This window comes from Pleurodeles waltl, chromosome 9, assembly GCF_031143425.1.
Source record: "Pleurodeles waltl isolate 20211129_DDA chromosome 9, aPleWal1.hap1.20221129, whole genome shotgun sequence".
In the NCBI taxonomy this organism is placed as follows: domain Eukaryota; kingdom Metazoa; phylum Chordata; class Amphibia; order Caudata; family Salamandridae; genus Pleurodeles; species Pleurodeles waltl.
This window is the reverse complement of record NC_090448.1, coordinates 6,270,535-6,285,363: the sequence shown is the minus strand read 5'-3', so window position 1 is coordinate 6,285,363 and position 14,829 is coordinate 6,270,535. Positions and strand designations below refer to the sequence as shown.

Below are 14,829 nucleotides of genomic sequence, written 5' to 3'. Positions count from 1 at the left end.
TGTGTCTAGGAATGTCCCTCCCACCAACCCTGATGACAGAATGTTAGAAAGGGAACTCAATAAGTTGAGGGTGAACACAAACCAGACTGAAGCTTACAAAGCAACAGCTGGATTTGGATAGGCAGTCTTTAGAACTAGAGAAGGAAAGACAGAAGTTGGGTTTAGAAACCCATGGTGGCAGCAGCAGTATTCCCCATAGTCACCCTGCAAAAGAGCATGATTCCAGGAATCTGCACAAGATAGTTCCCCCTTATAAGGAGGGGGATGACATTAACAAGTGGTTTGCTGCACTTGAGAGGGCCTGTGTTGTACAGGATGTCCCTCAAAGGCAGTGGGCTGCTATCCTATGGCTATCATTTAGTGGAAAGGGTAGGGATAGGCTCCTTACTGTGAAAGAAAGTGATGCCAATAATTTTACAGTTCTTAAGACTGGGTTTGAGGGAACCCACCTCATATATGTGACTAGGGACTAGGGAACCCACCTTACCTGTGTGACTGGGGATGAGGAAACCCACCTCACTTGTGTGACTGGAGATAAGGAAACCCACCTCACCTGTGTGACTGGGGATCAGGGAACCCACTGCACCTGTGTGACTGGAGATGAGGAAACCCACCTCACCTGCCTCACTTGGGATTAGGGACGCCACCTCACCTGTGTGGCTGGGGATGAAGGAACCCACCTCACTTCTGTGACTGGGGATTAGGGAACCTACCTCACCTGTGCATACCTCACCTGTGTGACTGGGGATTAGGGAACCCACCTCACCTGTGAGACTGGGGATTAGGAAACCCACCTCACCTGTGTGACTGTAGGATGAGGAAACCCACCTCACCTCTGTGACTGGGGATGAGGGAACCCACCTCACCTGTGTGACTGGAGATGAGGGAACCCACCCCACCTGTGTGACTGGGGATGAGGGAACCCACCTCACCTGTGTACCTCACCTGTGTGCCTGGGGATCATGGGAACCCACATCATCTGTGCCTACCTCACCAGTACCACTAGACCATATTGAACCTACCACAGCAGTGCCCCTGGACCTCTGAGAACCCACCTCACCATTGCCACTGGACCTAAAAACCTATCTTCAGTGCCACTAGGTTTTTGGCGACCTACCTCACCAGTGCCACTGGACCATTAGGAATCTTCCTCACCAGGGCCATTTGGCCTTAGAAAACCTACTTGATCTCTGCCACTAGGAGCACTCATCCTAGGGGGCTTGCCTCACCAGTGGCACTGGACCTTCGGTAACCTATCACACCAGTGGAACTAGATGTTGCATCCTAGAGACTTACCGGACCTTAGGGAATCTACCCCACCTATCTAACTAGAGCTGAAGCAACCTACTTCCCTGGGCGTTGCGTCTGAGAGAACCTACCTCACCTGGGCCTTGCATCTGAGGGAACCTGCCTCACCTGGGCCTTGCATCTGAGGGAACCTGCCTCACCTGGGCCTAGCATCTGAAGGAACCTGCCTCACCTGGGCCTTGCATCTGAGGGAACCTGCCTCACCTGGGCCTTGCATCTGAGGGAACCTGCCTCACCTGGGCCTTGCATCTGAGGGAACCTGCCTCACCTGGGCCTTGCATCTGAGGGAACCTGCCTCACCTGGGCCTTGCATCTGAGGGAACAGCCTCACCTGGGCCTTGCATCTGAGGGAACCTGCCTAACCTGGGCCTTGCATCTGAGGGAACCTGCCTCAACTGGGCCTTGCATCTGAGGGAACCTGCCTCAACTGGGCCTTGCATCTGAGGGAACCTGCCTCACTGCACCTTGCATCTAAGGTAACCTGCCTCAACTGGGCCGTGCATCTGAGGGAACCTGCCTCACCTGGGCCTTGCATCTGAGGGAACCTGCCTCACCTGGGCCTTGCATCTGAGGGAACCTGCCTCACCTGGGCCTTGCATCTGAGGTAACCTGCCTCACCTGGGCCTTGCATCTGAGGTAACCTGCCTCACCTGGGCCTTGCATCCGAGGGAACCAGCCTCACCTGGGCCTTGCATCCGAGGGAACCAGCCTCACCTGGGCCTTGCATCCGAGGGAACCAGCCTCACCTGGGCCTTGCATCCGAGGGAACCTGCCTCACCTGGGCCTTGCATCTGAGGGAACCTGCCTCACCTGGGCCTTGCATCTGAGGGAACCTGCCTCACCTGGGCCTTGCATCTGAGGGAACCAGCCTCACCTGGGCCTTGCATCTGAGGGAACCTGCTTCACCTGGGCCTTGCATCTGAGGGAACCTGCCTCACCTGGGCCTTGCATCTGAGGGAACCTTCCTCACTAATGATACTGAGGTCGAACATGTGACTGACCCTAATTTATCAGTACCACTGGACCTCATGTCTAGGAGAACCTATCTTACCAGTGTCACTAGACTGTAGGAAACCTACATCACTGGTTCCACTGAGCCTTCGGGAACATTCCCTACCAGTGTCACTGCGCCACACATCCTTGGAAATATACCTCACCAGTGCACTGGGCCTCACGTATGCGAGGACCTACTTCACAAGTGCTACTATGCCTAGAATCTCAGACAGCAACCTACCTACACTGGGTCTAGTGTTCAATGGTACCTACCTCACCATAGCCACTGTGGCCTAGTCTCCTAGACAACCTACCTCACAAGTGCTATTAAGCCTCGTATCTTAGGGAACCCACTTCATCAGTGGCACTGGGGCCTAGCCTCTGAGGGTCCCCACTTCACCAGCTACACTGTGGCATAGCTTCTGTGGGACCCCACTTCACTAGTGACACTGAGGCCTAGCTTTTGAGGGAACTGCTTTACTTAGTGACACTATGGCATAGCTTCTGAGTGACCCCACTTTAGTAGTGATACTGACTCTTAGTTTCTGAGGGACACCCCACTTCACCTGTGAAACTGAGGACTAGCTTCTGAGGGACCCCACTTCACTAGTGATACTGACTCTTAGTTTCTGAGGGACCCCCACTTCACCTGTGAAACTGAAGACTAGCTTCTGAGGGACCCCACTTCACTAGTGATACTGACTCTTAGTTTCTGAGGGACCCCCACTTCACCTGTGAAACTGAGGACTAGCTTCTGAGGGGCCCCACTTCACCATGGAGAGGGCTATTTGCGCAGGTAATCTGCTTCACCGGTGCACTGGGGCGGTTATCATGGGTCTGTTTTCTCAGCTGAACTATTGTGTTGGGCAAGGTGTAGGTTTGATGGCCACAGATAGAACATTTTCGAAAATAAGGCTAGGTTTTGATGAGTCAGAGGGTTACTGAGAGATGAGCAGGTGTGTTCAGCCCTCTGATCAGGTTTTTTAGGGTATATTTAAGAGTGTTTGGGTATCCAGGGTACTGGGGTGTGCCAGGCATCGGCGGTTTAGTCACAAGACCTAAGCTGTACTTAGGGGAGCTACAGGCTATCCGGGCTGCTTGCATGACTTTGGGGTTCAACTTTTATTCAGGGGTGGTTATGGGTGCTCAGAGCTCGCCTCTGTATAAACCTGTGAGTGGATCGCCTCTTCCTGTATAAACCTGTGTGTGCAGAGCTCGTCTCTGTATAAACCTGTGAGTGGATCGCCTCTTCCTGTATAAACCTGTGTGTGCAGAGCTCGTCTCTGTATAAATCTGTGAGTGGATTGCCTCTTCCTGTATAAACCTGTGTGCTCAGAGCTCGTCTCTGTATAAACCTGTGAGTGGATCGCCTCTTCCTGTATAAACCTGTGTGTGCAGAGCTCGTCTCTGTATAAACCTGTGAGTGGATCGCCTCTTCCTGTATAACCTGTGTGCGCAGAGCTCGTTTCTGTATAAACCTGTGAGTGGATCTCCTCTTCCTGCATAAACCTGTGTGTGCAGAGCTCGTCTCTGTATAAACCTGTGAGTGGATTGCCTCTTCCTGTATGAACCTGTGTGCACAGAGCTCGTTTCTGTATAAACCTGTGAGTGGATGTCCTCTTTCTGTATAGATCTGTGTGTGCAGAGCTCGTCTCTATATAAACCTGTGAGTCGATCAACTCTTTCTGTAATAACCTGTGTGCACAGAGCTCGTCTCTGTATAAACCTGTGACTCGATCAACTCTTTCTGTAATAACCTGTGCGTGCAGAGCTCGTCTCTGTATAAACCTGTGAGTCGATCGACTCTTTCTGTAATAACCTGTGTGCGCAGAGCTTGTCTCTGTATAAACCTGTGTGTGCAGAGCTCGTCTCTGTAATAACCTGTGAGTGATTCTCCTCTTTCGGTAATAACCTGTGTGTGCAGAGCTCGTCTCTGTATAAACCTGTGAGTGATTCTCCTCTTTCGGTAATAACCTGTGTGTGCAGAGCTCGTCTCTGTATAAAACCTGTGAGTCGATCGTCTCTTCCTTTAATAACCTGTGTGTGCAGAGCTCGTCTCTGTATAAACCTGTGAGTGGATCTACTCTTTCTGTAATAACCTATGTGTGCAGAGCTCGTCTCTATATAAACCTGTGAGTGGATCTACTCTTTCTGTAATAACCTGTGTGTGCAGAGCTCGTCTCTGTATAAACCTGTGAGTCGATCGTCTCTTCCTTTAATAACCTGTGTGCACAGAGCTCGTCTCTTTATAAACCTGTGAGTGGATCGCCTCTTCCTGTATAAACCTGTGTGTGCAGAGCTCGTCTCTGTATAAACCTGTGAGTCGATCGTCTCTTCCTTTAATAACCTGTGTGCACAGAGCTCGTCTCTTTATAAACCTGTGAGTGGATCGCCTCTTCCTGTATAAACCTGTGTGTGCAGAGCTCGTCTCTGTATAAAACCTGTGAGTCGATCGTCTCTTTCGGTAATAACCTGTGTGTGCAGAGCTCGTCTCTGTATAAACCTGTGAGTGGATCTACTCTTTCTGTAATAACCTGTGTGTGCAGAGCTCGTCTTTGTATAAACCTGTGAGTCGATCGACTCTTTCTGTAATAACCTGTGTGTGCAGAGCTCGTCTCTGTATAAACCTGTGAGTGATTCTCCTCTTTCGGTAATAACCTGTGTGTGCAGAGCTCATCTCTGTATAAACCTGTGAGTGGATGGCTTCTTTCTGTAATAACCTGTGTGCACAGAGCTCGTCTCTGTATAAACCTGTGAGTCGATCGTCTCTTCCTTTAATAACCTGTGTGCGCAGAGCTCGACTCTGTATAAACCTGTGAGTCGATCAACTCTTTCTGTAATAACCTGTGTGTGCAGAGCTCGTCTCTGTATAAACCTGTGAGTGATTCTCCTCTTTCGGTAATAACCTGTGTGCGCAGAGCTCGTCTCTGTATAAACTTGTGAGTCGATCGTCTCTTCCTTTAATAACCTGTGTGTGCAGAGCTCGTCTCTGTATAAACCTGTGAGTGGATCTACTCTTTCTGTAATAACCTGTGTGCGCAGAGCTTGTCTCTGTATAAACCTGTGAGTCGATCGTCTCTTTCTGTGATAACCTGTGTGCGCAGAGCTCGTCTCTGTATAAACCTGTGAGTCGATCAACTCTTTCTGTGATAACCTGTGTGCGCAGAGCTCGTCTCTGTATAAACCTGTGAGTCGATCAACTCTTTCTGTAATAACCTGTGTGTGCAGAGCTCGTCTCTGTATAAACCTGTGAGTGATTCTCCTCTTTCGGTAATAACCTGTGTGTGCAGAGCTCGTCTCTGTATAAACCTGTGAGTCGATCGCCTCTTTCTGTAATAACCTGTGCGTGCAGAGCTCGTCTGTGTATAAACCTGTGAGTCGATCAACTCTTTCTGTAATAACCTGTGTGTTCAGAGCTTGTCTCTGTAGAAACCTGTGACTCGATCAACTCTTTCTGTAATAACCTGTGCGTGCAGAGCTCGTCTCTGTATAAACCTGTGAGTGATTCTCCTCTTTCGGTAATAACCTGTGTGCGCAGAGCTTGTCTCTGTATAAACCTGTGTGTGCAGAGCTCGTCTCTGTAATAACCTGTGAGTGGATTGCGTCTTCCTGTATAAACCTGTGTGCACAGAGATCGTCTCTGTAATAACCTGTGCGTGCAGAGCTCGTCTCTGTAATAACCTGTGTGTGCAGAGCTTGTCTCTGTAATAACCTGTGTGTGCAGAGCTTGTCTCTGTAATAACCTGTGTGTGCAGAGCTTGTCTCTGTAATAACCTGTGTGTGCAGAGCTCGTCTCTGTAATAACCTGTATGCAGAGCTCGTCTCTGTGATAACCTGTGTGTGCAGAGCTTGTCTCTGTAATAACCTGTGTGTGCAGAGCTCGTCTCTGTAATAACCTGTGTGTGCAGAGCTCTGCTCTACATACACGTCTGGTTTGAAGACACACCCAGCAACAACAATGACTAAAAACCTCTTTCCCCTTCTCTTGCAGAGGAAGGATGCGCCTTGACGCTCAGGAAGCTTGGACCCTTCACAGTGTTTGTGCCTGTGTCACAGACAGCCATCGATGTAAGACAACTTATGTTTTCATGAAGTTAGAAAATAAGAAGGGACAAAAAATGTATGAAGGGCTGGTTTACAATGGCTCAACTGATTGTAAGAGGAGTGTGCCCTACCCCAGTGGAAGAGACTTTAAGGCGCTATACTAGAGGTCGGTGTGTCTCAACACATCTTTCATGGATACTTTCAGCAGCGTGGGCCTGACCATGGAACAACTGTAGGCATGACTGGAGGCAGATTGTAGACATGACCGTAGACCGACTGTGGGCATGGCCGTAGGCAGATGGTGGGCATGATCATAAACCGACTGTAGGTATGACGGTAGGCACCCTATAGGCAAACGGTAGGCATGGATGTAGGCAGACAGCAGGCATGGCCGTAGGCAGACAGCAGGGATGACTGTAGGCAAAAAGCAGGCATGACTGTGGGCAGACTTTAGGCATGACTGTGGGCAGACTTTAGGCATGACTGTGGGCAGACTTTAGGCATGACTGTGGGCAGACTTTAGGCAGACAGAAGGCATGACTGTGGGCAGACAGCAGGCATGACTGTGGGCAGACTTTAGGCAGACAGAAGGCATGACTGTGGGCAGACAGAAGGCATGACTGTGGGCAGACAGAGGGCATGACTGTGGGCAGACAGCAGGCATGACTGTGGGCAGACTTTAGGCATGACTGTGGGCAGACTTTAGGCATGACTGTGGGCAGACTTTAGGCATGACTGTGGGCAGACTTTAGGCATGACTGTGGGCAGACAGAAGGCAGACAGAAGGCATGACTGTGGGCAGACAGAAGGCATGACTGTGGGCAGACAGAAGGCATGACTGTGGGCAGACAGAAGGCATGACTGTGGGCAGACAGCAGGCATGACTGTGGGCAGACAGCAGGCATGGCCGTAGGCAGACAGCAGGCATGGCCGTAGGCAGACAGCAGGCATGGCCGTGGGCAGACTTTAGGCATGACTGTGGGCAGACTTTAGGCATGACTGTGGGCAGACAGAAGGCATGACTGTGGGCAGACAGAAGGCATGACTGTGGGCAGACAGCAGGCATGACTGTGGGCAGACAGCAGGCATGACTGTGGGCAGACAGCAGGCATGACTGTGGGCAGACAGCAGGCATGGCCGTAGGCAGACAGCAGGCATGGCCGTAGGCAGACAGCAGGCATGACCGCAGACAGAAGAGTTGAACGTAGGCAGACAGGCATGCTTGACCGGATGACAGGCATCATTGTAGGCACAGTGGGTATGACAGTAGACCTGAGTGTACTGAGAACAGGGCAGTTACGAGAACTTTGGAGTAGAGCTCTAGATATGGCCAGGATGGAGCCCAGACTGGCTCCTTTTTCTATAAACATCATGGTGGGCGACCGCAGAGGAGGAGCTGTTCTCAACCCCAGGTGGGTCACAAGTTTGGGTGGGGTCTTGCCTTTAAACAATTCAAACAGTCTTCAGATCTAAATTCACAAGTTCCGAGATATCGACATAAGCACTAATGTACAGTATATGGTGCTTATCCTTCCAAAAGGTGACAAACTTTGCATTTTTATAATGTTTGTATAGCAAAACTGGGGTTTTACATTCAGATGTTGCATCCTGGATGTGTACTTTTACCTTGTGAATCATCAGGATATTCTTCCAGATAGAAGTTACATTAATTACTGAATAATCTGCATTCCTTCTTGAATTCTTTTGTGATCGAGAGGCCTTTTATAACATAATGGATGACTGTAAATCTTCTAACTAGACTTTTGGCATCTGTTTTTAAAATTATAAACATGTTTGTAGTGAGTTTGGAAAAATTAGATGTATTTGCTCCTCTAGCTTGTAACGAAAAGTTGACAAAAGTTGTAAAACTAATAACCTATTTTAAGATTACTTTGAAATGCTTTGTTCAAAATTATTCAAAACAAACTACTTTAAAAATGGGTGTACTAACTGTGTTGGAGTTGCAATTACTTCGGAGTGTCTGCAAACAGTTTTTCCAAATTCTTTATAATCTGTGGTAACATGGAATCCCTCTAAAAGCAAAGCAGTTGTTTTTCAAGCAATGTATCAAACAATGTAGATTTTGTTAAGTCTTCCTAGACACAGGTAAAGTTAGATTTTCCGGTTCAGTGTGAAGTTGCCCACTTGCCCAGGGTTTCCCTTTTTTCCACATGGTAGCCCTCTACCTTGATGGCAGCAGACACTTTTCACATGAATTCTGGCAGAATTAAAACGGGGAAAGTTTGCATTAAAAATGACATGTCGCATGGAAGCTCCTCAGTCGTGTTTTCATGTGTGGCAGCGCCATCTCACATGGATTAGTGACAGTGACTTCTTCAAACAGTGAGAGGTTTGTCATAGCTCAACATTTCCGTGCGTGCTATTCACAGAGTGACTTGGCTCCGTTCTTGTGCAAACTACACATCATACCTGGCGTCCACCTGGCGGCAGATTTGAATCAGATGAAAACCCTGTGGACCCTCGGTGGAGAGTCGATGCAGTTCAAGGGCAAGGTAAGAACACGGTTTCTTGGTGGACGAAGATGGTGGATCTTTAGTATAAACATTCATGGTGTTCAAAAGACAGGGTGAGGACAAGAGAGCGGGCAGGTAATGGGTGGATATGTTGAATAAACATTCCTGGAGTTCAAAAGACAGAGTGAGGACAAGAGAGCGGGCAGGTAATGGGTGGATATGTTGAATAAACATTCCTGGAGTTCAAAGACAGGGTGAGGACAAGAGAGCGGGCAGGTGATGGGTGGATATGTTGAATAAACATTCCCTGAGTTCAAAGTGAGGGTAAGGACAACCAGGTGTTATGTCTAGTGAGAGATGGGTGCATCTGTTCAATAAAACATTCCTGTAGTTCACAGCAAGGTAAAGGGAAGAAGGTCTCTTGGTGGGCGGTAGATGGTGGAACTTTAGAATAAACATTCCTGGAGTTCAAAAGCAGGGTAAGGACACGAGGGTCTCATGGCAGGCAGGTGTTGGGCGGATACATTGGATAAACATTCCTAGAGTATAAAGTCAGGGTAAGGACAACCGGGTCTCATTGCGAGTGAGAAATGGGTGGATCTGTTGAAAAAAACATTCTTGGAGTTCAGGGCGAGGAAGGAACAAGAAGGTCTTTTATTGGGTGGTGGATGGTGGAACTTAGAATAAACATTCCTAGAGCTCAAAAACATGGTATGCATAAGAGGGTCCCCTGGCGGGTAGGAAATGGTAGAAATTTAGATTAAATATTCCAGGGTAAGGACAAGAAGGTCTCCTGGTGGTCAGGAGTTGTTAGAACTTTACAATAAACATTCCAGTCGGGCCAGGTGAACGTACGACCCACCCGTGAGTTTATCCTGTTGCTGAAGCAGGAGCTGCATGGGCCAAGCCATAGTCGGGCCAGGTGAACATACGGCCCACCCGTGAGGACAAAATGTTGTGGTGGGTGCAAGATCTGTGGATCTTTAGAATAAACATTCCTGGTATTAAAGGGAAAGATAAGGGCAAAGCATCATAGCAGGTGGAGAATTAAATCTACCCCACTCGCACACACTCCCCGCGTTCACAAAAGCAGAGCAGGAGGTTGCTCATTCTCCTACATTGCACCCAAAACATGGAAGGACCAACCACAACACGTCAAAGCCTCCAGCTCACTTCTTGAGCTCTGCAAGAGGCTGAAGACCTGACTCTTCCAATAACTCCGCAGGAAATACTCAGATGCTCAAGTGCCTGGAAACCACCATCGTTGATTAGTGCTCCATAGTAACCGGCATGTCATCACATGTCCAACTTTCAACCAGGCCACCTGACTTTATAAGCCGGCTTTCTCACTTGAAACAATTATGTGATGCAGAACAGTTGAATTCACTCTCCTGCCCATCACTGCCCTTGCTCCTGTGTCCTGAGGGGTGCAGATAAGCCAAGCAAATAGTAGTATTAGACACAATATACAACAACAACTAGATGCGCCCCTCCCCCTCTGTTGAGGCTGAAGTGACTTGGGCAAATAGATAATGAAGCTGTTGAATGGAAGGTCCCCCCTAATGGACCAAGGTGCTTTAGTGAAAGGTACATTTTGATTGAAACGTATTGATGGAAATGTACTATTTACATTACATGATACTTTTGGTTGCAAATATTTGTTTGAAAACTTTTGATGTAAAATATAATGTGCCACTTCCCTCCAATATTCAGCTAAGAGATAAGTTACTACTCAATATTTCCTCCAAGGTTCTTGGTAGAGCCTCTAGGCGCATTGCTCTTCACCACACTGTACTGTATAACAAACTTCGTTAAGTTACCAATATCGTGATGTTTTTTAAATACCTTAATTAATATTCTAATGTAAATTATTATTATTCTAGCACTGGCTCCACAATATTTGGAGCAAGGCACATCTCACAGATCCTACTCTCTGGATCCTTTGTTATACCGCGTTGTCAAACTAGGACCAACTATCATTAATACTGTGATGGCTTTAATGACATCTCATTAGAAAACGTTTCTTTAAAACAAGCTTTGAAGAATTAGATTCCTATCAACCTTTTCCAAACAGTTTGTGTTTTTTTCCTACCAGTGCTGTGTTGCCAAAATGCCTACCAGACACTCCCACCTCTGCCTCTTCAAATGCGGCTGGTGTTTTCCAAGCCTCCTCTAGGTGATGGGGATGCAGAGGAGAAGTCCTGTAGTCCTGTAGAGTCCTACTGGAGTGGCTCTCCCGTCTTGGATCTGAGGCCATGCTACTTGGCACCATTGACATGAGATGACTTTGGTCTCTGCTATTTCACCCATTAACCAAACCAAACCTTCTGTGGCAATATTTTTGTCTTGACTACCCATGGATGCCCAGGCACTTCAGCTGTGCCACTTGCTCATGAGGCTGCTAGGATGAGCTAGGCACAGGCCACTGATTAGGCATCCTTCGGTATCAGCCGCCAGCTCTTGGTGCCTTGGTATAGTGAGGTTAGTACCTGCTGGGCGTCTGAAGTCCAGAGGGCCAAGTATTCCTTGACGGGCTCCCATTTTCCAGTCTTTAAGGCTGATAAAGCCAGCTGTGAACACTCATATCTCTGCGCATATCTTATCGAGTGACAGAGGGTGAGGGTCAGGATCTCTCCACCATATACCTGACATATCCCTCAGTGTCCTCTGCTTCCATGACTTCCTTCCTCCTTGCCTCTCGCAGGTGCCGGAGAGGTAACCTGCTGGTTGTTTGCTCCTGGCCGGTACTCTACTCGACAGTTTTAGTATTGGAGAGGGAGCATACATTTTTCTATGTGGAGTGGGGGCTTAATGAAGGTGCCCGTGAACAGGGATATTAACTGTTTGTGGTCTACGTTTATGACAAAGGGGTGTCTGTAGACATAAAGGGGGAAGTGGATGGCAATTGCCTCCTCTTCAGTTTGGGAATACCTTTGTTCTGTTGTGGATGGGGATCGACTGGCATAGGCCATGGGGGCCCAAGCTCCACAAGGCTGCTATTACGATAGAGAGGCCCCTCTTCCCATTGTGCTGGCTTCAAATGCCACGGTTGTATGTCTTCAAAGATGAAAACAGGCTAGCGTGTTGTCTGCCAACAATCGTTGCTTGAAACGTCCTGGCCTGGTCTTCACCCCACGTCCATGGGGTCCTGGGCTTGGTGCACTAACGACTGCATCCGATTGGTCAAGTCTGGTATAAAGCAACCATAGTAGTTGACCATACCGAGGAAGCTTCTCAATTTTGAGGTTTTGGACGGTGTTGGGGCTTCCTTTACATTTCTCCCCTTTGCGGGATCAAGGGGCAGGCCATCTGCTAAGAACATGTATCCAAAGAAGCTGATCATGTGTGTTAGACATTTACACTGCAGAGTAAGCCCAGATTCTTGGATCCTCTGCAGTACCCCTCAGAACCATTTGTGGTGTTCTGGGATTGTTATGGCATACACAAATTGTCTAGCTTGGCCTCGATTTTTGGCCTCAACTGGAACGCTATCCTGCAAAGGCGTAGTGCTACAGGGTGGATGGACTTGTCAATATGTAACCGGACCATTTTGCCTTTCATGCACCTGAGCCCTTCTAATAGGTCGAAGAACTCCGCAAGGAGGTGGGCTAACTCTTCACTGTGTATGCCGAATGTAAACTTGACAAGTTCCAGGGCAACGGCTGTGATGCTGCTCGAAAGCGTGCCCTCTGTTCCTTTCGCGACATAGACAGTGGTGTCTAACCTTGTGCTGATGTGAAAATCTGGGTCTTGAACCTTACTAGCATGGGTTGGGGTCTGATTTGCCCATGTTTGAAGACTCAGATCTTATCCTGGGTCATTGAGTGCCTCTTTGGTAAGGCACTCTACATGTCCACTGACTGGTGTTAATGGAATCACCTGTATCCATGGTTGCTGTGTCGGGGTTTTCCCTGCATGGATGCAGCATTGCAGCAGTCGTCGATGGGTGTCCATGATGTTGTCGACTGTGAATATAGAGTGAAGTCCATGCTCTGTGTACTCATTGTCCATGTCTTCCTGATCTTCCCCCTCTCCGTAATGGTGTGGATGGATTTTTTGGCCTTTTTCCCAGTGGGTTATCGGCACACCATCGCGAAATGGTGATACTTTCCACATTCAGTGCACTTCTTTCCTTTTGCAGGACACTGTCTCCCTTTGTGTGTGCGTTCTCTGCAATATCCGCATAGTCAGGTTGCCTCTGGTATCCTTTTAGGTTTTTACAAGGTCTTTTTTGGTTGGACCGCATTCACAGGTTCTGTTTTGACAGTTCGGTGGACTGCGGCCTCCATAAGTGAGACTCTCGCTTTCAAGAGCTCTTTCGAGCATCCCATTGTGAGAATGTCCTGTAGGTACTTTGCTGGAATCTTGGAGAATGCTTTCTCTTAACTTTGTCGAGGCACACCCTTGGATAATCTGCGTATTTCCTGTTGCTATCTGCAAACCCACATGCGCCGGCTAGTTCACGCAACCTGCTGTAGAAAGTGTCGGGGACTCGTCTGCCTCCTGTCGAGCCTGTCTGAATGTGAACCGTTTGTAGCTCTGGTTAGTCCCGGGCGCGAAGTGAGCATTAATGGCTGGACTAGGGTGATCTTGTGGATTCCTTCTCCTCCCAGGTGAAGCAGGAGTGCTCTTTCTCTCTCTTGGTATAGGGGTAGCCTCAAAATACAGCTCTAGGTGCTCCACCCAGTCCCTCCACTTGGGCACCTTTGAATATGGACGGCTCTGTAGCCAGAACACCTGTCATAGTGAGGCGAGGCCAGTCCTACGTATTTGTGTCACTCACCGTGGTGGCCCAAACATGAGGAGATGTTACAAGCAGGTCCCACAGTGTCCCCCAGCAGGTAAGGATTTGAGGTCTGACACTGAGACAGCCCTCGCGGTCCTCCTCTTGCAGCCATGAAGGTTGCAAATCCTGCTCCTTGTGTTTCTACGTTCATGAAGGGCAGTGCACTCTTGGTAGGCTTCTAAAGAGGTTAAGGCAGTTTGTCATTGGTTAGTAGCACTCAATCAGTGATAAGCTACCTTGAAAATCTCCCATCCCCGCCTTCCAAATGTTGTGATAGATTTCCTGTCATAGGCAATTGCCTCATAGCAGAGGGCAGCCCACAGATCATGGTTCAGCAAAATCCACAATTATTTGGCAAGTCAATACTCTTCTCAAGCCTCAAACTCCTCCCTGAGGCACTCAGCCTCTTGCACTAGGAAAGGTTTTCCAGCACTTTCTACAGGTAGGGTCTCCCTTGAGGGGGGGCAGAGTTTGAGGGAGACCCAGAGCTCAGTAGGTGAAGGTGACTGGAGAACAGTTTGCACGTTCGAGAAAGCTTCACCTGAGCCCAGTAATCCTCACCAGAGGCCACAGTCTTTGCTGGACTAGAACCTGCAAACTTTGCTTTGCCTCCAAAAATACAATCCTGTGACCCAAGACCCCAGATACAGACTACCAGACCTGACCCTCTGTGGAGGAGTGCGGTACTGCGCTGCTGCATGGTACTGCGCTCCTTCGTAGTACTGCGCTCCTGCATAGTGGTGAGCTCAGCATGGTACTGCGCTCCTGCACGGTACTGATCTCCATTATAATACTGCTCTCCTAACCAGTACTCCGCTCCTGCACGGTACTGCGCTCCTTCGTAGTACTGCGCTCCTGCATAGTGGCGAGCTCAGCATGGTACTGCGCTCCTTCGTAGTACTGCGCTCCTGCATAGTGGCGAGCTCAGCATGGTACTGCGCTCCTGCACGGTACTGCGCTCCTTCGTAGTACTGCGCTCCTGCATAGTGGCGAGCTCAGCATGGTACCGCGCTCCTGCACGGTACTGCGGTCCTGCACGGTACTGCGCTCCTTCGTAGTACTGCGCTCCTGCATAGTGGCGAGCTCAGCATGGTACTGCGCTCCTGCACGGTACTGCTCTGCATTATAGTACTGCGCTCCTGTAGAGCACTGCACTCTAGCATAATACTGCACTTTAACACTGGCCTATACAGCTCCTGCTTCAGCACCAGGATACACCCGCGG

At 48.9% G+C, this 14,829-nt stretch overlaps 1 protein-coding gene across 2 annotated transcripts in view; it reads left to right on the top strand.

The window, feature by feature from the left end:
* The window catches only part of STAB1 (stabilin 1), an 829,863-nt gene that overhangs the window by 211,852 nt on the left and 603,182 nt on the right, over nucleotides 1–14,829 (top strand). For both annotated transcript variants that reach the window (XM_069206091.1, XM_069206090.1), the window contains exons 12-13: nucleotides 6,293–6,369; nucleotides 8,736–8,858. In XM_069206091.1, coding sequence (XP_069062192.1) covers nucleotides 6,293–6,369; nucleotides 8,736–8,858 — 200 coding nt within the window. The remainder of the gene's footprint in view (nucleotides 1–6,292; nucleotides 6,370–8,735; nucleotides 8,859–14,829) is intronic.